Source organism: Oncorhynchus tshawytscha, linkage group LG21 (assembly GCF_018296145.1).
Source record: "Oncorhynchus tshawytscha isolate Ot180627B linkage group LG21, Otsh_v2.0, whole genome shotgun sequence".
NCBI lineage: Eukaryota > Metazoa > Chordata > Actinopteri > Salmoniformes > Salmonidae > Oncorhynchus > Oncorhynchus tshawytscha.
The window spans coordinates 10,286,199-10,308,751 of record NC_056449.1 but is presented as its reverse complement, the minus strand read 5'-3'; the positions used below and the strand labels follow the sequence as shown (position 1 = coordinate 10,308,751).

General features: G+C 44.0%; 1 protein-coding gene across 7 annotated transcripts in view; it reads right to left on the bottom strand.

Annotated features, from left to right (window-relative positions):
* LOC112220888 (disks large homolog 3) overlaps positions 1 to 22,553 on the bottom strand; it is a 148,031-nt gene that overhangs the window by 76,733 nt on the left and 48,745 nt on the right. Inside the window, exon 1 of one of the 7 annotated variants that reach the window (XM_024382844.2) lies at positions 10,907 to 11,509. The exons of 5 other annotated variants lie outside the window; for them this stretch is intronic. In XM_024382844.2, the coding sequence (XP_024238612.1) occupies positions 10,907 to 11,299 (393 nt within the window). In that variant the 5' untranslated portion in view covers positions 11,300 to 11,509. Of the gene's footprint in view, positions 1 to 10,906; positions 11,510 to 22,553 lie in introns of those variants that run through there. One more of the 7 variants, XM_042303076.1, reaches the window with a different exon arrangement.

Genomic DNA, 22,553 nt, shown 5'->3' with positions numbered 1-22,553 from the left:
GGCTCTCAACTTAGCTTACTTAAAGGAAAACTCCACCCCAAAACTATCTTTCAGTATTTGTATTTTGAAAGTTACATATATTGAAAACTTAGGTGTTGAAAAGCAAAACATTTTGGGACTATGTCAACAATGGACTAATGAAACAAATACCAAACTATAGTTTTGGGGTGGAATTTTACATTAAAGGAAAGATGGGCAATGTCACACTTTTTTTCTACTTACCCAGAGACAGATTAACTCATGGTTACCATTTTTATGTCTCTGCGTACAGGAACAACTAGCATGCTACCTGTTCCTTTAGACTTGCAGTCTAACACATTCAAACTGCACGCAGGGACATAAAACTGGTATCTATGAGGATGCTAAGATTGCCAAAATGTCGAACTATCCCTTTAATTACCTGCTCATGGTAAGGTAATGAATTATTCGGACTGGTTGGGTAGGTTTTAGGCTGCCAGAATATACCCACCCGGTCTAATTGGCAACCAGTGAACATTCACACAGTTGCAATGTTTTAAAAGTTGAATGAATTCCTATTGTATGTCAAGTGCATACTTGTGGTGTTTCCAGGTGGTAGTCGTGTGTTGCTCATAAAGTTGGGTAGGTTGTTTCCAGAGGCAGTTTGGAACTAGGTAGAGAGTGTTGCAACTTAGAACAGGCAATTTTTAAGTGCTGCACGCTTCAGCACTTGGCAGTTCTGTTCTGTGAGCTTGTGTGACCCTACAACTTCACGGCTGAGCTGTTGTTGCTCCTAGACGTTTTCACTTCACAATAACAGCACTTACAGTTGACCGGGGCAGCTCTAGCAGGGCACAAATTTGATGAACTGACCTGTTGGAAAGGTGGCATCCTATGACGGTGCCACGTTGTAAGTCACTGAGCTCTTCAGTAATGCCATTCTACTCCCAATGTTTGTCTATAGAGATTCATGGTTGTGTGATCGATTTTATACACCTGTCAGCAACGGGTGTGGCTGACATAGCCAAATCCACTCATTTGAAGAGGTGTCCCCCTACTTTTGTATATATAGTGTATATGTAGTCTCTCCTAAGAATAGCTCTTCAGACTAACTCTATACAGTAAAGATGGGCCTCAAATCCTCACTACGATTTCAAATGATTAATCGGTTGCACCTTAACTATAGCCAAGGTTGAGGAATGGCATTAGACTATGTTTTTTAAATTGTTTTTTAAATCTTGGACATTAAGGTTCCTAACATTACTTCAATGGCCAGAAGATGGCTGCTGTGCTGTTAGTATAAAGATGACATGGTAATGCTACACTGAGTAAGGTTGCCAACCGCCAACGTTCTAATGCTTATAAATCAACCGCAACCCAAATACCTACGGGCGCCTTGACTCGGCCGCCAGTCATAAAACAATAACACAATAGCACACAGCAGCAGAGGCGCTACACTGATGCATAAAGACAATTACATCAGTGCCCAATGAAGTTCTTATTGCTCTGCTGTGTATGGCCCGATGAGCCCTGCCTGCTCCAACGTTGGGCTGCTGCCTGCTGACCATGTACTACTTAGAAACTTTGATAACGTAATATGGTAATCCACCATGTAATCTGGACAGGCCCCGCTTGTGCTAAAGCTTAAATACAGTACTACAGTACAGTCAGGGGACGGAGAGATGCAGAGATGACACCAGACGCTGGTTATCAAATATAATGTATGTTCAGCAGAATAAAAAAATGGAGATAAAATATATTCGTATACAGTATTGCTCATGCTCTGTAGTCTGAAGACATTGGGCAAGGCAGTGTCTTAGGGGTCTTACTGAACACAGTGAAATACTCTGTAATACTACAGTGTACGAGGCACTAACACAAATCCAGGGGAGGAAAGGAAATATGAGTTTGAGAGCTGCAATCATACAGTGTAGACAAGACACTGACGGCCACCAACCTCTCCTCAAATATGGCATATTCACAGACACCCTAGATGCAGGCTGGTGTACCCCATCTACAGTGCAATGAGAAATAGGATATTAAGAATGGATTGTTTATATTGTTTGGAACCAGGAACGGTCGAGTTGTGCTCTCGCCATCTGTTTTATCTTGTTCTCCGTCTCTTTCTCTAGGCTGGGGATATCGGTCTCCATTTCCCAGAGAAAGGGAGATACTTTTTTAAGCACATTAAGCTCAATGGGTAGACACAGTATACTGTATATCCACTGGGCAATAATGACTGATAATGAACCAGGGGCCTGTTAAAGGATGATCTGTGGTCTGTGCTCTAGCACAGACATACTGTATGTTTGGATAACGTCAGTCACCCTCTCACTCATCTTGTCTTTTCACTGGGGAGCGAGGGGGGAGAGAGGGAGGAGGGATGAAGGGAGAGCGCAGTGTCAGGCAAACATATGCTTCTGTATGTGACTATGGTGCTTGTACTGTGTTGATCCCATTCAGAGTGGTTTTTCAGAGGCATAGTGACTAAGACCAATCGAAACAGCAATGAAAAACACAGACACTACTGGAATTGCGGTGAAAACATGAATAATTGAAACCAATTGCTCTATGTTAAACAGATGTGCAATCAACAGCAGGTTCAAAAAGACCTTCCACAGTTGAATTGTTAGATTTGTCAAAAGGAATCCACGTATTTCAACTATGGATCAACCTTCATCATTTAGTTTAATGCATTCAATTTGTTCAAGGCCTCATTTCGATGGCGGAAAAAAACTACGTATTCAGTGCGACTTCAAAGATAGAAGACGTGATTGTTTTGAAGGCGTAGCGGCTGTATATTAATGAAGCAGCACCTCGTGCTTAAAATGGCAGAGAAAAGCTGTGCTAATTATACTGACGCACAGAGCTGAAGCAGCCTGCTGAAACATACCCACACCATGTAGCTAGTTGATTGGAGCTTTTGATCCGGACAATGCATGAGAAAGACAGAAGGCAGAGGAAGAGATGAGAGGATGATAGAAAAATAAAAAAAAATGTAAAAAAAAAAAAAAAAAAAAAAATGGAGGCCAGCCGACCAAATGGCTAAAGGGCTGCTTGGATAATGCATTAGCGAGATCAGATGGCACTCAGTGCAACTACGCTACACATGGGAAGAGATGCACTGACTGCATCGCCAAATGTTCTCCTCACAAGACACAACTCTCCAGAAAATGGGAAAAGACATCTAAGTCTGATATTTCAGCTCTTTCCGCTATAGGATTTAGTCTTCATTCTGCATCTCAATATTAATCTGAAAAATCAACACGTTTGGAGACAACAGCTTCACAATACTGCATGAATGACAGCATCCAGTCAACACTCTACTGTGAAGAATATTCCAGAACTGCAGGCCCTTGTCTACACCGCTACAGTATACAATACATGCATCCACTGGAGCCAGAGCTGCGTTTCTAAAATTACGAGCAGTGGAACAATAGCCCGAGCGCTGTTGAAAGCGCCCACGGACACCCACAAAAAAGGAGAGGAGTCAGAAGGCTTGGGGATAGGCCCAGTCTTCAGCGTTATCGATGTGATGCATGCAGTCCCGTGGCAGTGTGTGGGTGTTCTAGTACGCTCTGGCCAGGAGTTAGTGCTGCGATCTGAAGCATACCCAGCCAAGAGCAATAGAGGAATAGAACCCAGATAAGGCAACAGGAGATGACTGTTGAAGCTAGAAGTACCATACATAAATCACACAGCACTGTTTTCTGTACATATTATTCATTATAGATTATAGCAGTAGGGGGGCGAGACCATGTGACCGTGTCCCCCCATCATCAACCAATGAAAGGGCTCTTCCTCCTCCCTTATCTTCCTGACAGAACAAGGGAACGATGGTCCCATCGTTGAATCAGGAGTACAGCCCTGCACAGCACATTCGCGTTTCTAGGCCAGCCACTACCTTGATCAGCAAAACCCCCTAAATAAAACAAAGCAGGCAAGCAAACAAACAGCCCTCCCCTCCCCTCTCTCCTCTCCTCCCTGGCTGGCTGGCTGGGAGAGGCAGAGGGTTGGGCCCAGGCAGGGGCTCTGACAAACATAATTCGGATCACATGGCCTGGCCTCACCATACATGGCAGAAAGCAGGCAAGCCGTTATACACACATCATGTACATGCAGTACAAACAGCCCACACCAATACACATTTCATTCAATTCTGCAGTATAAGTTTTTTATAAACATATACTGCAGATTTGGTTGCATCTGAGAAGCATATTTGTATTATATGTTGAGTCGAATATTTATATTTACAGTAAGCCTAACTTGAAACAAAGTAGGTCCACCTCTCTGTGAATGAAGTACTGCAAGTCCATGGGAGCTGCAGCAGCTTTTACAGGAGGTGTGGGAGGTGAGGTTAGGATCCAGTCCAGGGTCATTGTTAGACCAACACACCTGACTGTTCAAGGTCTACTACTTTTCTAATAGCTGTCAAACGATCCCCGTCACTCTGACGTCCACGTCTGGGCCGGCCTCTTCTCAACCACAGAATCCTTGCCCCCTCTAATGGTGTAGAAAAAGTTTACTTTTGTAAAAGTGCACATAAATATTGCAGCACGCCTTGTCCCCTCTGTTTCACAGTGCATTTGCAGTGATTCACCGTGCTGCTCTCCTCCCTTGAATCTTTATGAGTCCGGTACATTTTGTTTTAGGCAAAGGTCTGCTTGAGATGGATGGATGGATGGCTGGCTGGCTGGCTGGCTGATTACTCCATAATCTTATTAGTGATGACAGAGGTCGACCGATTATGATTTTTCAACACCGATACCAATTATTTGGGGTGCAAAAAAAAGCCGATACCGATTAATCGGCCGATTTTTAAAATGTATTTGTAATAATGACAATTACAACAATACTGAATTAACACTTATTTTAACTTAATATAACACATCAATAAAATCAATTTAGCCTCAAATAAATAATTAAACATGTTCAATTTGATTTAAATAATGCAAAAACAAAGTGTTGGAGAAGAAAGTAAAAGTGCAATATGTGTGCCATGTAAGAAAGCTAACGTTTAAGTTCCTTGCTCAGAACATGAGAACATATGAAAGCTGGTGGTTCCTTTTAACATGAGTCTTCAATATTCCCAGGTAAGAAGTTTTAGGTTGTAGTTATTATAGGAATATTTCCCTCTATACCATTTGTATTTCATTGACCTTTGACTATTGGATGTTCTTATAGGCACTTTAGTATTGCCAGTGTAACAGTATAGCTTCCGTCCCTCTCTTCGCTCCTACCTGGGCTCGAACCAGGAACACATCGACAACAGCCACCCTCGAAGCAGCATTACCCATGCAGAGCAAGGGGAACAACCACTCCAAGTCTCAAAGCGAGTGATGTTTGAAACGCTATTAGCGCGCACCCCGCAAACTAGCTAGCCATTTCACTTCAGTTACACCAGCCTCATCTCGAGAGTTGATAGGCTTGAAGTCATAAACAGCGCAATGCTTGACGCACAATGAAGAGCTGCTGGCAAAACGCACGAAAGTGCTGTTTGAATGAATGCTTACGAGCCTGCTGCTGCCTACCACCGCTCAGTCAGACACTTGTACGCTTGTATGCTCAGTCAGATTATATGCAACGCAGGACACGCTAGATAAACTAGTAATATCATCAACCATGTGTAGTTAACTAGTGATTATGATTGATTTTTATAAGATAAGTTTAATGCTAGCTAGCAATTTACCTTGGCTTACTGCATTCGCGTAACAGGCAGTCTCCTTGTGGAGTGCAACGAGAGGCAGGTGGTTATAGCATTGGACTAGTTAACTGTAAGGTTGCAAGATTGGATCCCCCGAGCTGACAAGGTGAAAATCTATCGTTTTGCCCATGGACGAGGCAGTTAACCCACCGTTCCTAGGCCATCATTGTAAATAAGAATGTGTTCTTAACTGACTTGCCTAGTTAAATAAAGATTAAATAAAGGTGTAAAAAAATAAAACAATAATAATAATTGTACAAATCGGTGTCCAAAAATACAGATTTCTGATTGTTATGAAAACTTGAAATAGGCCCTAATTAATCGGCCATTCCGATTAATCGGTCGACCTCTATTATGGAGTAACTGTGTTGCACTGGAACCACGTCAGCTAGCTGGACGACTCTCCTCCCATGGGGCAGGGCACTGCTGGCTAGCCTGGTATGGAGGTTATACAATACCAAAGTTTGCGGACCGAGTAGGATCCCACAATTGGCTCCAGTATCTATTTCTTGCCTCCTACATATCTGGATCCACACGGTGTCCCTCCTGAATACACTGTACTGGATATTAGGGTCAAATGTATCCATTTTGTTTACCCAAATACAGCTTTATGTGCACACGGCAGCAAAGACAAACAGACTGACCTACTCTTTTATGTTTTATCACACCAAAATGCTCAAGGTCCCACGAGTCTCATGTACTGTATAAAGTAGCACAATGTAGCAATTGCATTTTGCAAAAGCTACGATTAACACAAAAATGTGTAGGAATTCAGAGTATCAAACCAAAGTATCAAAGTATTAAACCGAGCACAGAACATCCCACACTGTCTGACACCAAGCTGACTCTGGATATCCAGTTCTGTAACCCCCGAGCATCCGTCCAGCACTCAGCCCCAGTGATTAGTCAGAAACAGGCACACCCCCCTTTTCTACAGACACACACTGCATTTAGAATGACATCATTCTCTGAATGCCAAGCTGTCTGGCCTTTAAGAGTCACCAGAGATAATAGGGTGGATGGAGTGGGGGAGGTTTGGCCCCCCTGGGATCCACCCCAACCCCATCTTTGTCTGGGGCGGCCTGTGATCAACATTCTCTAAAAAGGAAAGGCAGCACCCCACCTATCAACTCCGCTACACTCACTGATAGACAGGCCTCACCACCAGGAACCTAGCTGCTCCTTTTTCTTACCTCTCTCTGTACCACTCCAGATGTACTGTTAGAAAGCTATGCATTATTACTGGCTGTACATGTCCCAGGGTTGACATCTCAGGCCAGACAAACAGCAAAAACCAACCAACCAACTACCCCCCTCCTATGCTCCCTTCTCCTATCATCTCCCTTCCATCCATCCTATGCCATCCTCTTCTCTCAGAGGCCCCAGTGACAGCACGATACACTGGATATCTGCTGACATATGTTATATAGATTGGACATACAGTATCTTCCCCATCAGAGAGAGGAATATTAGCCAATGACAACGCTGACATGTAACGTTACATCCAATATATATGCAAATAGGCTCTTCCACATTGATAAGACACTTAAAAGACAACCATGAATGAATAATCTGTAAAAATGGCCAGGGTATATGGATGGACCTCAGAATACATGTCATGAGAAGGCCATACATCTTGTCCTTCTTGCATGTTCCTGTAATAAGGACACTCTAACGCTCCAGTCCCAGTGTAGTGTAGCCATAGCCTATCATGCCAACATCCCCTCGTCCTTGCTCCCCATTTTGAGATCATCTCAGAGATAAATCCCTCTTGATCTGATGAGAATATTCCTGCGTTCTGATGGAGGCTGACCCTGTTAGAGGCCTGGAAAATTACATCAAAATGGACAAAGTCTCATCACATTGACACAAAAACGCACAAAGAAAATGTATATATTTGCTGTATGCACAAAGATTCCACATACTGTACTAACCTTGAAGAAATGTGGCATGATGCAAACACCAGATATGTGGATATAACTATCAAAGATAAACTTGGACTAAAAGTCTGTTAATAACTGCTTATTTACTATTCAACTATTGTAGAAACATCTAGTGGTTGGATCGTCGAAAATGGAGACATTGGAGAGCGAGCCAAAGTTTCAGTGAGCAGGAATAACAACCGTGACCACCCAGCGAGAGAGAGGCCAAGAGACATTTCTGATACAAACCTGAAGGCTCTCGACCGGAAACCACCTATGGGAGTGTTCATGATGTAAGCCCACACTCAACGCTCATGCATTAGAGTGATGCTGTACGTCCACAGAGCACCAATGATCTGGTAAACAATAGACCTACGACGGAGCATGGGGGACTGGGAGGGCATTTTGGAAAATGTTTAATATCTTGCTCATAATAAATCAAGTAAAATCCAATTAATATTTCAAGCTAATCATAGCCACAGAGCTGGATAGCACACACAGACAGATTGGAGCCTGAGGGGGGAGGGAGAGCTCTGAGTGAAGAAGCCTCCCATTAGGCCAGGGTCTCCTCATCTCTCAAATGGAAATTCAACTGCTCATGTTTAAAGGAAATGCTCCTTTTAATCCCAACTGGCTTCATGTACATCCATCCATCCATAATTAACTTAACCAACCCCCTGACAATAGCCATTGACTGTAATCTTGCTTTCAAGGAGATATGGTGGGGAAGGAGGAGAACAAAGACGTGCGGTTAAATGGAAGGTAACATAATATACTTTGGTTAGTTTGGAACAATTTCTTAGCCATTTTAGGAACTTTTTATGGAACGCTTCTGGCTATCAAAATCCTTTGAAAAAACCCAGATATGAAAATATGTTAACCAACTGTAATCATGTATTATTTTGAGAGATTATGTCAGATGACTACTAATAACAGTTTCAGTTTCCCAAAAATCTTCCAAAAGATGCATGTATCATATCCACCCATGGATATGCAGTGGGGACTGAAGGGAACAGAAATGCTCCAACGTCCATCCAAGGCTGTGCTTTGCCCACAACAAGCAGAGGTGGATGGTGCTGTGTTGATGCTGTACTGGAGACTGAGAGGGTTCAAACCTGACCCTGTAGAGGGCCTTTTAGGAGGCTGAGGGACAGATGCTTGTCCACAGAGCCATGGGGCTCCCTCTCTCGCTCTCTCTCTGAGCATCCCCTCTCAGCACCACCAACTGCCTCCTCTTACATAATCCCCTCCCCCTCTCCAGGCCGGCTGTCTTTATTGGTTTAGTGCTCTCTTTTTCTACATTAGTGTTTTCACCTCTCTTTCCTGTCATCACTAATTCTTTCTCTGTATGTCCGGTGATGTTGTGCCGGTTACATTGCAGATTATCACTGTTTGGATTTGTATGCTGTATTTTACACACGTTAAAACGTCTCTCTGTACACCCAGACTTTCTCCTAATAAAGACCAGTGATAATGTGCAAATGCAATATATTAGGCATTAAACCATCCCAAAGATCCTCTGACAGGTTGACAGAAGAGTAGCAGGACCAATCATTTTAGCTCCATTGATTTCATCTATCAAAGGCTGTGGCTAAGTTGTGATGATGCATGCTCCAAATAACCCACCCCCTTCGCATGAATTGACAAGCCACTACATAAATGAATGAGCGGCTGAAAAACATTTCACGAGATATTGGCTCCAATTCATTTGCAATCTAGACATTACATTTACGCTGGGAATGAGCAGTTGGCAGGAGGATATTTGTACTGATGGTAAATAAATAATCGACACGAAAATGCTTACGTAATCAAAACTGCCGTGAGGTTTTAAACGTGAGAAATTAAATCTGCCTGATTGGCTTGGGCACAGCTGACGGTGGATATGGACTGGTTAGAATATACAATAGATTATTATTACAGCACAATGTCAAGGAAGCAAATCGTAGTCTACTCGATTATGCTTCCTTTACTAATGAAACCTCTTCCTCCCTGGTTTTTGTAGGGAGGCCAAATAGTAATATCAGTTAGGTTGCTGTTCATCTGTGCTCAGTAGAATTTCGCCAACATTGCCAATGAGATTTCAGCCTCCATTTTACCCCCACTCTGTCTCTCTCTCCTGCCGTTTTATGCTCTCTGCTCAAATAAATTCACACACATACACAGTAGCTTCGAACACCGTGTATATTATGGGACTAAACAGACTCTCTCTCTCACACACACACACACACACACACACACACACACACACACACACACACAGACCCATTTCATACACACACAGTGGCCCTTCCCCCAACCCCAGCTCACTCTCATGCGCACACACACACGCACCCTGCCTAATTACAGATTGTGTTCCTAGCTTTAGTCAAAAGAGAAATGTCAAGACTGAGACAAGACTATAAAGGAAATGGTAAATGGAGAATATAAAACATGTGCTGGTTTAAATGGTCCTAGTTACAGTATCATATCCACCCAGTAGGATGGAGGCTTCTTCCCTTTCATCAGTCAGCTTGGTCCAACCCCTCCATCTCACCCAACCCTCCATCGCAGAGCAATGTACATCTTTTAAGGAATAACCAGCCACATACAGAAATAAGCCATCTAATGGAGTCTGTCTTTCTCCTCATTCTCCCCCTCCTCTCATCTTCTCTCTCTCTCTACAGGAAATCTGCCAGATGAGAGACAACCCTTTCAGTAGTTCATCTGTGAGAAACATGCTTCATATATGTCAGGCAAAATTTATTTTTGTTAAGAGCCGATGGAGGAGAAACATGTGTCTGCATTGCAGCGTAATGAGCCGGCTTTAGCATAATTTAGCCTTCAATGAATATTGCTCGATCCCCGCTACACTCTCTGTGGCTGTTGAATGAAAACGAATGCAGGGATGTTTTAGTCTGTTAACATAGGCCTTTGATGAAAAGCAACAAATAAGCAATACTTATTCCCATCTGATCTTAAGGCATGCCATTTTTATGTTGAAGTGAATATAGAACACTAGGCCTGCTCTGCATGGTAGACAAATGAATACGAAACAGCCCACTACTCCCTAAATGAATGAGTATGAACAGATGAACAGATAATCTGTATTAGAGCTGGGATGAAGCAGTGCATATGAGAAAGCTGAGGTTGCTCTCTACCACACCACAGCACAACAGGCTTCACCAAGACAGATAAGCACCTCTAAAAAGGTGTACACGTCTGTTTCAACCCAACAACCTCACATCAAATCCCATTCACCCACTGCCCCTCTGCCTAATCCCTACGCCCCCAGAGGCATGGGATAGATGGCCATAAGGCCGGCTGAGGAGGTTGAGGTAGTTACCTGGTCGTACCACTCCCGGTTGGAACAGGTGCATTCCGGCCACCAACCTGCTTGACCACCGGCGGTGTTGCCATTCACCTTGGGGCCGCCCTTGGATTGAAGCTTGGGGTTTGGGCCTCCGGGACCTCCGGAAGACAGCATCTTGCCCTTACTTCTCCCCAGAGTGCCCCCTCCTCCTCCCATGCCTCCTCCCATGCCTCCTCCTCCTCCTCCTCCGCCCGAGGCTGGAGGCTGGGGTAAGGTCTGCCCGCCCCCGGGCCCGTACCCGGCCGGGTATCCATAGGGCTCGGTCTGCCATTCTTGGTACTGAGGGGCGTCCATCCTGCGCAGGGCGGCCATGCGGGTCACCTCGTAACATTCTGGGCACTTGCAGCAGTGGTGGTGTTTGTGCATGCTGGCTGTGCTGGCGCTGTGCTGCGCTGAGCGGCGTGGTGTGGCACTTTCTCTCTGCTGCCTCCTCAGATCACACGCAGCACGCTGCGATCGGCTCGCAGAGCGCTAATACTGACGCAAATAACACTAATCACAGCAATTCAACTGATTTTCCTTTTTTCTCCAAATCCTGTTACTTTCCTCTCTTCATTCCCCTCAGATGCAAAAAAAGAGCGAGGGGGGTAGCAACAGGAAAACCCCAAAATTCACAATGAGTATGTAGTCTTCCTTCCTCTTGACGTAGAAGATCAAAGAAAATAATATTGTATATGATCACACAATCAGAGACCAGCCCCGATGGTAGAATTTTCCTCTCGCCGCTCTTGTTTCACAGTGATATGTATATAAATTCATAGATATATATATTTATTTGTTTATATATATTTACACACACACAAATACATATAAAAATATGAATATAAACAGACTAGCACAAATACACAGATATATACAGAGATATATGTATATATATATATATAAATATCTATATGCGTGTATACAAATATATATATAAACAATATGTATATATATAAATGATATCCTCAGATGAAATCGTCCTCTGTATTTCTCTTCCCTTTTTTCAAAACCGTTTTCTTCCTCCTGTTTCACCTCCTGTGTTGAGAAGCAGTGTTTTCTTTCTGTTTCTCTCTCTCTTTTCTCAGCCTGCAGAGAGGAGCTGAGCACTGGATTGCCTCTCAGCCTGCCTGCCCTAGATGTGGATTATACAGAGGGATGCGAGCAAGCGAGAGGGAGATGGAGCAAAAGAGAGCGAGAAAGCACGAGAGAGAGAGCGAGGGGGAGAGGGAGATACGTAGCAGCATCCCTCCAGCACCTCAACCCTGACAGCCACAGCCAATCAACTGGCAGCACTGCCATCAGCAGCAGCAGCACCAACAGGACTGAGCGCTTCACTGGCTGCTCTTAAAGGGGCCATGCCACCTAAACCACATCGTTCACTGCCTAGAGAGGAAAGACACTGCCTCACACATGCAATGACTGTAACCTAGTCACATTTGTCCATCTCCTCCATATGACTGGGCTGTGTTTGGAAGTAAAAGACAGGAAAGATCATAACCGCTTTCTCTGTTTGTTCATTCCAACCCTCAGTGGGGATCCTCTGCCATTCGAATCCATGTTTTTCCTCGTTCCTATGCAGCCAAAATCCAACAGGCAACCTCTAATTTACAGCCCGGTTCCAGGGACTGGTCCCTTGGTGTCTATGGTCATCTCTGTTTCAATGATGGGATCTTTGTTGTCTTGGGCCATTGATTGACACCCTCAGGGCTAATGTCATGTATAGCTCTGAACATCTAGACATAATGCAATAATGAAACGGGTGTGGTTGCGACTCACATTCACATGACAATCCTATTATTTGGTATATTAAAAAAATTGTAGGGGTGATTATACTAAAAGGTACCACCATTATTAGGCTTTGTCTTGTAATAAAGGGTGCCTAAAAATCACCATACTAAAGATCCTTCTCTAGCTCTTCTGCCGATACCAATGTATTACATTTTCAGCAGGCCTTGAACAGCATTGAATAACATCATTCTGAACACCTAGATGAAACATAGCATGACGACCAGAGCCCTTTACTGACAGGTAGAGACCAGTGCAGTACATCTAAGAACCATTGGCTCACTGAAGAACCATGGGGGAAATATCTCACATGTTCACAATGATGACATCAACACATGTGTACGCAACAAACACGATTACACGCTTGGGCTTTCGAGTGGGCGGAGAAAGAGAGAGAGAGAGAGAGCGAGTGAGAATGCCAAAGAGACGGGAAGAGAGAGTATGGGTGGATATGTATTTTCTATGTGTGTGGTTATGATTTTTAGCTAGAGAAAAATTCATAAGCTTGCACAAAGCAGTTAAGTGTTGATCAGAGCTCCACCGAACAGATACTGAGGCTGAAGGTCTGTCTTTTGGATAACTGGTGTGTGTGTCTATGTGTGTGTGTTACAGTGTCGGCATTAAAGCCCTGCATCTGTGCATTATTAATGAAATGTGGTGGGGAGATGGAACTGGGTGTGTCTGTCTGTGGGGGAAGATAGTGGCTATATTTACATATGAGTGTCTGCTGTGAGAGAGGGAGACACTATCTATGAAGAGAGTACATTCGAGGGTACACATAAAGAACATCTAAGAGTACGCATCTTGATGTGTGTCTGGGAACATAAAACAGAGTATGCATTTGTATCAATGTGTGTGTGTGTGTGTATCGGAGTGAGTGCTTACAGTCAGTACACACTATGCCTCTGCAGCCCTACCAGGAGGCACAAACAGCAGGCTCAGCCACTTAATTACACGCAACAGTAACTCACTTCATTATCATGATATTCTATTCCTGTAACTTATGGAGATTCTGCAAGCGGAGCAGAAAGAAGGGGGAACTTTAGCATTTTTTTACAGAGCGAGGGGCCACTGAGAACTCCCATCTCGGATACGAAGACGCAGTCAAAGCCAATCACAGCTTCAAGGCGGTGCTTGAAGGCGGTGGCTTGAAAAGACGATGCAAGCAAATCCATCATGGCACACATGACCAAGCACATGTTGGAACCATCCTCCCTCTGCCTCTCAGTCTCTCTTACCTATCGTCTGCATCATATTTACCATCCAGCGGTATGCAGCGAGGGGTTTGCAGTATAAAAGGCAATATATGACAGAGGGAATGAAAATGGATGGATACAGTACAGGCAGGAGAGATGAATGGAGAGCCGGAAAAAAACAGACTGCCTATACTGTATGAACACAGATATGTTTTGAGATGTGTGTGTGTGTGTGTGTGTGTGTGTGTGTGTGTGTGTACAGTGCATTCGGAAAGTACTCAGACAATTGACTTTTTCTACAGTTTGTTATGTTACAGCCTTCTTCTAAAATAGATACAATTATTTTTTCCCCCACATTAATCTACACACAATACCTTATAATTACAGGTTTTTAGACATTTTTGCACATTTAATTACAAAAAAAGTATTCAGACCCTTTGCTATGAGACTCGAAAGTGAGCTTAGGTGAATCCTGTTTTAATTGATCGTCCTTGAGATGTTTCTACAACCTGATTTGAGTGCACCTGTGGTAAATTCAATTGATTGGACATGATTTGGAAAGGCACACTATATAAGGTCCCACAGTTGACAGTGCATGTCAGAGCAAAAACCAAGCCATGAAGTCGAAGGAATTGTCTGTGTAGAGCTCCGATACCAGATTGTGTCGAGGCACAGATCTGGGTAAGGGTACCAAAAAATGTCTGCAACAACGAAGGTCGCCAAGAACACAGTGGACTCCATCATTCTTAAATGGAAGAGCAATCGGGGGAGAAGGGCCTTGGTCAGGGAGGTGACCAAGAACCCAAAGGTCACTCTGACAGAGCTCCAGAGTTCCTCTGTGAAGATGGGAGAACCTTCCAGAAGGACAACCATCTCTGCAGCACTCCACCAATCAGGCCTTAATGGTAGAGTGGCCAGATGAAAGCCACTCCTCAGTAAAAGACACATGACAGCCCGCTTGGAGTTTGCCAAAAGGCACCTAAAGACTCTGACCATGAGAAACAAGATTCTCTGGTCTGATGAAAGCTAGATTGAAAGCTTTGGCCTGAATGCCAAGTGTCATGTCTTGAGGAAACCTGGCACCATCCCTACGGTGAAGCATGGTGGTGGCCGCATCATGCAATGGGGATGTTTTTCAGCGGCAGGGACTGGGAGACTAGTCAGGATCGAGGGAAAGATGAACGGAGCAAAGTACAGAGAGATCCTTCATGAAAACCTTTTATTTATTTTAATTTTACCTTTATTTAACCAGGTAGGCAAGTTGAGAACAAGTTCTCATTTACAATTGCGACCTGGCCAAGATAAAGCAAAGCAGTTCGACAGATACAATGACACAGAGTTACACATGGAGTAAAACAAACATACAGTCAATAATATAGTATAAACAAGTCTATATACAATGTGAGCAAATGAGGTGAGAAGGGAGGTAAAGGCAAAAAAGGCCATGGTGGCAAAGTAAATACAATATAGCAAGTAAAACACTGGAATGGTAGTTTTGCAATGGAAGAATGTGCAAAGTAGAAATAAAAATAATGGGGTGCAAAGGAGCAAAATAAATAAATAAATAAAAATTAAATACAGTTGGGAAAGAGGTAGTTGTTTGGGCTAAATTATAGGTGGGCTATGTACAGGTGCAGTAATCTGTGAGCTGCTCTGACAGTTGGTGCTTAAAGCTAGTGAGGGAGATAAGTGTTTCCAGTTTCAGAGATTTTTGTAGTTCGTTCCAGTCATTGGCAGCAGAGAACTGGAAGGAGAGGCGGCCAAAGAAAGAATTGGTTTTGGGGGTGACTAGAGAGATATACCTGCTGGAGCGTGTGCTACAGGTGGGAGATGCTATGGTGACCAGCGACCTGAGATAAGGGGGGACTTTACCTAGCAGGGTCTTGTAGATGACATGGAGCCAGTGGGTTTGGCGACGAGTATGAAGCGAGGGCCAGCCAACGAGAGTGTACAGGTCGCAATGGTGGGTAGTATATGGGGCTTTGGTGACAAAACGGATTGCACTGTGATAGACTGCATCCAATTTGTTGAGTAGGGTATTGGAGGCTATTTTATAAATGACATCGCCAAAGTCGAGGATTGGTAGGATGGTCAGTTTTACAAGGGTATGTTTGGCAGCATGAGTGAAGGATGCTTTGTTGCGAAATAGGAAGCCAATTCTAGATTTAACTTTGGATTGGAGATGTTTGATATGGGTCTGGAAGGAGAGTTTACAGTCTAACCAGACACCTAAGTATTTGTAGTTGTCCAAGTATGTATTCTAAGTCAGAGCCGTCCAGAGTAGTGATGTTGGACAGGCGGGTAGGTGCAGGTAGCGATCGGTTGAAGAGCATGCATTTAGTTTTACTTGTATTTAAGAGCAATTGGAGGCCACGGAAGGAGAGATGTATGGCATTGAAGCTTGCCTGGAGGGTTGTTAACAGTGTCCAAAGAAGGGCCGGAAGTATACAGAATGGTGTCGTCTGCGTAGAGGTGGATCAGAGACTCACCAGCAGCAAGAGCGACCTCATTGATGTATACAGAGAAGAGAGTCGGTCCAAGAATTGAACCCTGTGGCACCCCCATAGAGACTGCCAGAGGTCCGGACAGCAGACCCTCCGATTTGACACACTGAACTCTATCAGAGAAGTAGTTGGTGAACCAGGCGAGGCAATCATTTGAGAAACCAAGGCTGTCGAGTCTGCCGATGAGGATGTGGTGATTGACAGAGTCGAAAGCCTTGGCCAGATCAATGAATACGGCTGCACAGTAATGTTTCTTATTGATGGCGGTTAAGATATCGTTTAGGACCTTGAGCGTGGCTGAGGTGCACCCATGACCAGCTCTGAAACCAGATTGCATAGCAGAGAAGGTATGGTGAGATTCAAAATGGTCGGTAATCTGTTTGTTGACTTGGCTTTCGAAGACCTTAGAAAGGCACGGTAGGATAGATATAGGTCTGTAGCAGTTTGGGTCAAGAGTGTCCCCCCCTTTGAAGAGGGGGATGACCGCAGCTGCTTTCCAATCTTTGGGAATCTCAGACGACACGAAAGAGAGGTTGAACAGGCTAGTAAAAGGGGTGGCAACAATTTCGGGCAGATAATTTTAGAAAGAAAGTGTCCAGATTGTCTAGCCCGGCTGATTTGTAGGGGTCCAGATTTTGCAGCTCCTTCAGAACATCAGCTGAATGGATTTGGGAGAAGGAGAAATGGGGAAGGCTTGGGCGAGTTGCTGTTGGGGGTGCAGTGCTGTTGACCGGGGTAGGAGTAGCCAGGTGGAAAGCATGGCCAGCCGTAGAAAAATGCTTATTGAAATTCTCAATTATGGTGGATTTATCAGTGGTGACAGTGTTTCCTATCTTCAGTGCAGTGGGCAGCTGGGAGGAGGTGTTCTTATTCTCCATGGACTTTACAGTGTCCCAGAACTTTTTGAGTTAGTGTTGCAGGAAGCAAATTTCTGCTTGAAAAAGCTAGCCTTGGCTTTTCTAACTGCCTGTGTATAATGGTTTCTAGCTTCCCTGAACAGCTGCATATCACGGGGCTGTTCGATGCTAATGCAGAACGCCATAGGATGTTTTTGTGTTGGTTAAGGGCAGTCAGGTCTTGGGAGAACCAAGGGCTATATCTGTTCCTGGTTCTAAATTTCTTGAATGGGGCATGTTTATTTAAGATGGTTAGGAAGGCATTTTTTAAAAATATCCAAGCATCCTCTACTGACGGGATGAGATCAATATCCTTCCAGGATACCCCGGCCAGGTCGATTAGAAAGGCCTGCTCGCAGAAGTGTTTCAGGGAGCGTTTTACAGTGATGAGTGGAGGTCGTTTGACCGCTGACCCATTACAGATGCAGGCAATGAGGCAGTGATTGCTGAGATCTTGGTTGAAGACAGCAGAGGTGTATTTAGAGGGGAAGTTGGTTAGGATGATATCTATGAGGGTGCCCGTGTTTAAGGCTTTGGGAAGGTACCTGGTAGGTTCATTGATAATTTGTGTGAGATTGAGGGCATCAAGTTTAGATTGTAGGATGGCTGGGGTGTTAACCATGTTCCAGTTTAGGTCGCCTAGCAGCACGAACTCTGAAGATAGATGGGGGACAATCAGTTCACATATGGTGTCCAGAGCACAGCTGGGGGCAGAGGGTGGTCTATAGCAGGCGGCAACGGTGAGAGACTTGTTTTTAGAGAGGTGGATTTTTAAAAGTAGAAGTTCAAATTGTTTGGGTACAGACCTGGATAGTAGGACAGAACTCTGCAGGCTATCTTTGCAGTAGATTGCAACACCGCCCCCTTTGGCAGTTCTATCTTGTCTGAAAATGTTGTAGTTTGGAATTAACATTTCTGAATTTTTGGTGGTCTTCCTAAGCCAGGATTCAGACACAGCTAGAACATCCGGGTTGGCAGAGTGTGCTAAAGCAGTGAATAGAACAAACTTAGGGAGGAGGCTTCTAATGTTAACATGCATGAAATCAAGGCTATTACGGTTACAGAAGTCGTCAAAAGAGAGCGCCTGGGGAATAGGAGTGGAGCTAGGCACTGCAGGGCCTGGATTCACCTCTACATCGCCAGAGGAACATAGGAGGAGTAGAATAAGGGTACGGCTAAAAGCTATGAGAATTGGTCGTCTAGAACATCTGGAACATAGAGTAAAAGGAGGTTTCTGGGGGCGGTAAAATAGCATCAAGGTATAATGTACAGACAAAGGTATGGTAGTATGTGAATACAGTGGGGGTAAACCTAGGTATTGAGTGATGAAGAGAGAGATATTGTCTCTAGAAACATCATTGAAACCAGGAGATGTCATTGCATGTGTGGGTGGTGGAACTAATAGGTTGGATAAGGTATAGTGAGCAGGACTAGAGGCTCTACAGTGAAATAAGCCAATAAACACTAACCAGAACAGCAATGGACAAGACATATTGACATTAAGGAGAGGCATGCTTAGTCGAGTGATCAAAAGGGTCCAGTGAGTGGAGAGGTTGGTTGGGGGTCACGGCGATTTAGACAGCTAGCCAGGCCATCGGTAGCAAGCTAGCATAGGATGGAGGTCTGTTGTTAGCCACCTCTTGCGTTCCGTCAGTAGATTAGTGGGGTTCCGTGTGGTAGGGGGATTAATCCAAATCACACAACAACAACAAAAATAAAAACAATAGATATAGTTATAGAGGCCCAAGAAGAAAACATAATAATAATAAAAATAAATAAATTGTCCGATTGTCTATTCAGATAGCAGCCGGTAAGACAGCTAACGGTTAGCAGGCCGCAGATGGGCGTTCAGGTAACGTCGCGACGGAGGAGCCAGCCGGATCTCCTTTGGGTAGATAACGTCGGCAGTCCAGTTGTGAAGGCCCGGTGGGGCTCCTCGTAGGCAGTAAAACGGGTCCGGATAGGTGACTGCAGCCCAGGAGTGATTGATGGAACTCAGGAGTGATTGACGGAGCTGGCTAGCTCCGGAATAATTGATGTTTGCTCCGGAATCGACGAAGGCCGATAGTCACACGGATAGCAGCTAGCTAGCTGTGAGATCCGGGTATGAATGTCCAGAGAGCAGTCGAAATCCAGGGAGATGGAGAGAAAAATTGGTCCGGTATGTTCCGTTCCGAGCTGCGCCGTACAGAACTGGCGATAGATTTTCGAGCTAAAGGATAGCTGATGACCACAAACCGTGGTTAGCTGAATACTAACGATTTGCCAGTAAAGAAGCTAACTAGCTTCTGAACTAGCTTCTGATTAGCTTCTGGATTAGCTTCTGGCTAGTTTCAGGCTAGCTTCTTGGAGTTTCTGGCTAGCTTCTTGGAGGATTACAGATTTGAGGTAAATAATACTTTTTTATAAATATAAATTGGTGAGGCGGGTTGCAGGAGAGTGTTTTGAAGATGAGTTGATGGAAAATAAAAATAAAATGTATGTGAAAAAAGTTGTAAATATATATATATACAGGACACGACAAGATGAGGACAAAGACGTCTGAACTGCTATGCCACCTTGGAGAGGACCTGCTCCAGAGCGCTCAGGACCTCAGACTGGGGCGAAGGTTCACCTTCCAACAGGACAACGACCCTAAGCACACTGCCAAGACAATGCAGGAGTGGCTTCGGGACAAGTCTCCGAATGTCCTTGAGTGGCCCAACCAGAGCCCGGACTTGAACCCAATCGAAAATCTCTGGAGAGACCTGAAAATATCTGTGCAGCGACGCTCCCCATCCAACCTGACAGAGCTTGCGAGGATCTGCAGAGAAGAATGGGAGAAACTCCCCAAATACAGGTGTGCCAAGCTTGTGGTCATACCCAAGACGACTTGAGGCTTTAATCGCTGCCAAAGGTGCTTCAACAAAGTTCTGAGTAAAGGGTCTGAATACTTTTGTAAATGTGATGTTTCCATTATTATATATTTTTTTTTATAAGTTAGCAAAAATGTATAAAAAACAATTTTTGCTTTGACATCATGGGGTATTGTGTGTAAATTGATGAGGGGGAAAAAACATTTAATCCATTTCAGAATAAGGCTGTAACGTAACAAAATGTGGAAAAAAATCAAGGGGTCTGAATACTTTCCGAATGCAGTGTATGTGTGCATGTGTGCGTTTCTAGTACCTCTGGAAAAAAGAATCCTATTCCTTCACAAATTATGTAATATGAAATATAAAATGTTTTGCTAGTTCTCCTAAGTCAAAACCAATCAATGACCAGTAGTCTCTGTATAAGCAGGACAGGGAAATGGAATGAGAGCGAGAGAGAGAGCGAGAGCGAGAGCGAGAGAGTGGGAAAGGAAGAAAGAAGGGAACAGAGATACACGAGGTTACCAATGGCAAATCAGACCAAGAAATGGTCTCCAACACGGCATAGTGTACTATATTAGCTTATAAAGTAGAATGGATGCATGTTCTACTCACACAGTGAGGGTTCAGACGCATCTGGGAATAGATGCTTGCTCTGAGACTAATTTCCAAAAGCGAAATGTGTTCACTGTCAACTGACAAGACGTTGCTCGGGGTTCTCCTTAGTTTATAAGAGTCAAGTAGGACATCTACAAAACACTTACACAGAGGGGCGTTTCAACTGAGATGGAACATCTGTAAAGATTATTTTGTAATTATTTTATACTGAGAGGTACAGGTAACTGCCAAAATAATGGAAACACTTGATATTAAACGAGGGATACAAAGTATATTGCGTTAATTAAGTAATTCAAATCCCATCAATCTTAGGGTCATGTATAAAAATGCTGGGCAGGCCATTATTTTGCCTATGCCTCCATATGACAATGTCCCCATCCACAGGGCATGAGTGGTTCCTGAATGGTTTGATGAGCATGAAAACAATGTAAACCATGGCCGTCTCAACTCAATTGAACACTTATGGGAGATTATGGAGCGGCGCCTGAGACAGCGTTTTTCACCAATAACATTCTCGTGGAAGAGATCCAGACACTTGTAGAATCTATGCCGCAGTGTATTGAAGCCGTTCTGGCTCGTGGTGGCCCAACACATTACTAAAACACTTTATGTTGGTGTTTCCTTTATTTGGGTAGTTACCTATATATCACTGAAATAAGCAATATCCTACATGACAATGAATTACTCTTTTATCCTTATAGCAGGATACATTTTGGGGATAGAAATGAAGCGAATCATTTTTTATTTTATTTTTTATTTTAACCTTTATTTACCAGGTAGGCTAGTTGAGAACAAGTTCTCATTTACAACTGCGACCTGGCCAAGATAAAGCAAAGCAGTTCGACACAAACAACAACACAGAGTTAAACATGGAATAAACAAACACACAGTCAATAAGACAGTAGAAAAAGTCTATATACAGTGTGTGCAAATGAGGTAAGGCAATAAATAGGCCATGGTGGCGAAGTAATTACAATATAGTAATTAAACACTAGAGTGAGAGACGTGCAAAAGATGAATGTGCAAATAGGGATACTGGGGTGCAAAGGAGCAAGATAAATACATAAATACAGTATGGGGATGAGGTAGTTGGATGGGCTATTTACAGATGGGCTATGTACAGGTGCAGTGATCTGTTCTGACAGCTGGTGCTTAAAGTTAGTGAGGGAGATATGAGTCTCCAGCTTCAGTGATTTTTGCAGTTCGTTCCAGTCATTCGCAGCAGAGAACTGGAAGGAAAGGCGGCCAAAGGAAGAATTGGCTTTGGGGGTGACCAATGAGATATACCTTCTGGAGCACGTGCTACAGGAGGGTGCTGCTATGGTGACCAGTGAGCTGAGATAAGGCGGCGCTTTACCTAGCAGAGACTTGTAGATGACCTGTAGCCAGTGGGTTTGGCAACGAATATGAAGCGAGGGCCAGCCAATGAGAGCGTCATCATTGATGTATACAGAAAAGAGAATTGAACCCTGTGGCACCCCCATAGAGACTGCCAGAGGTCCGGACAACAGGCCCTCTGATTTGACACACTGAACTCTAACAGAGAAGTAGTTGGTGAACCAGGCAAGGCAGTCATTTGAGAAACCAAGGCTGTTGAGTCTGCCGATAAGAATGTGGTGATTGACAGAGTCGAAAGCCTTGGTCAGGTCGATGAATACGGCTGCACAGTATTGTCTCTTATGGTGGTTATGATATCGTTTAGGACCTTGAGCGTGGCTGGGTTGCACCCATGACCAGCTCTGAAACCAGATTGCATAGCGGAGACGGTAAGGTGGGATTCGAAATGG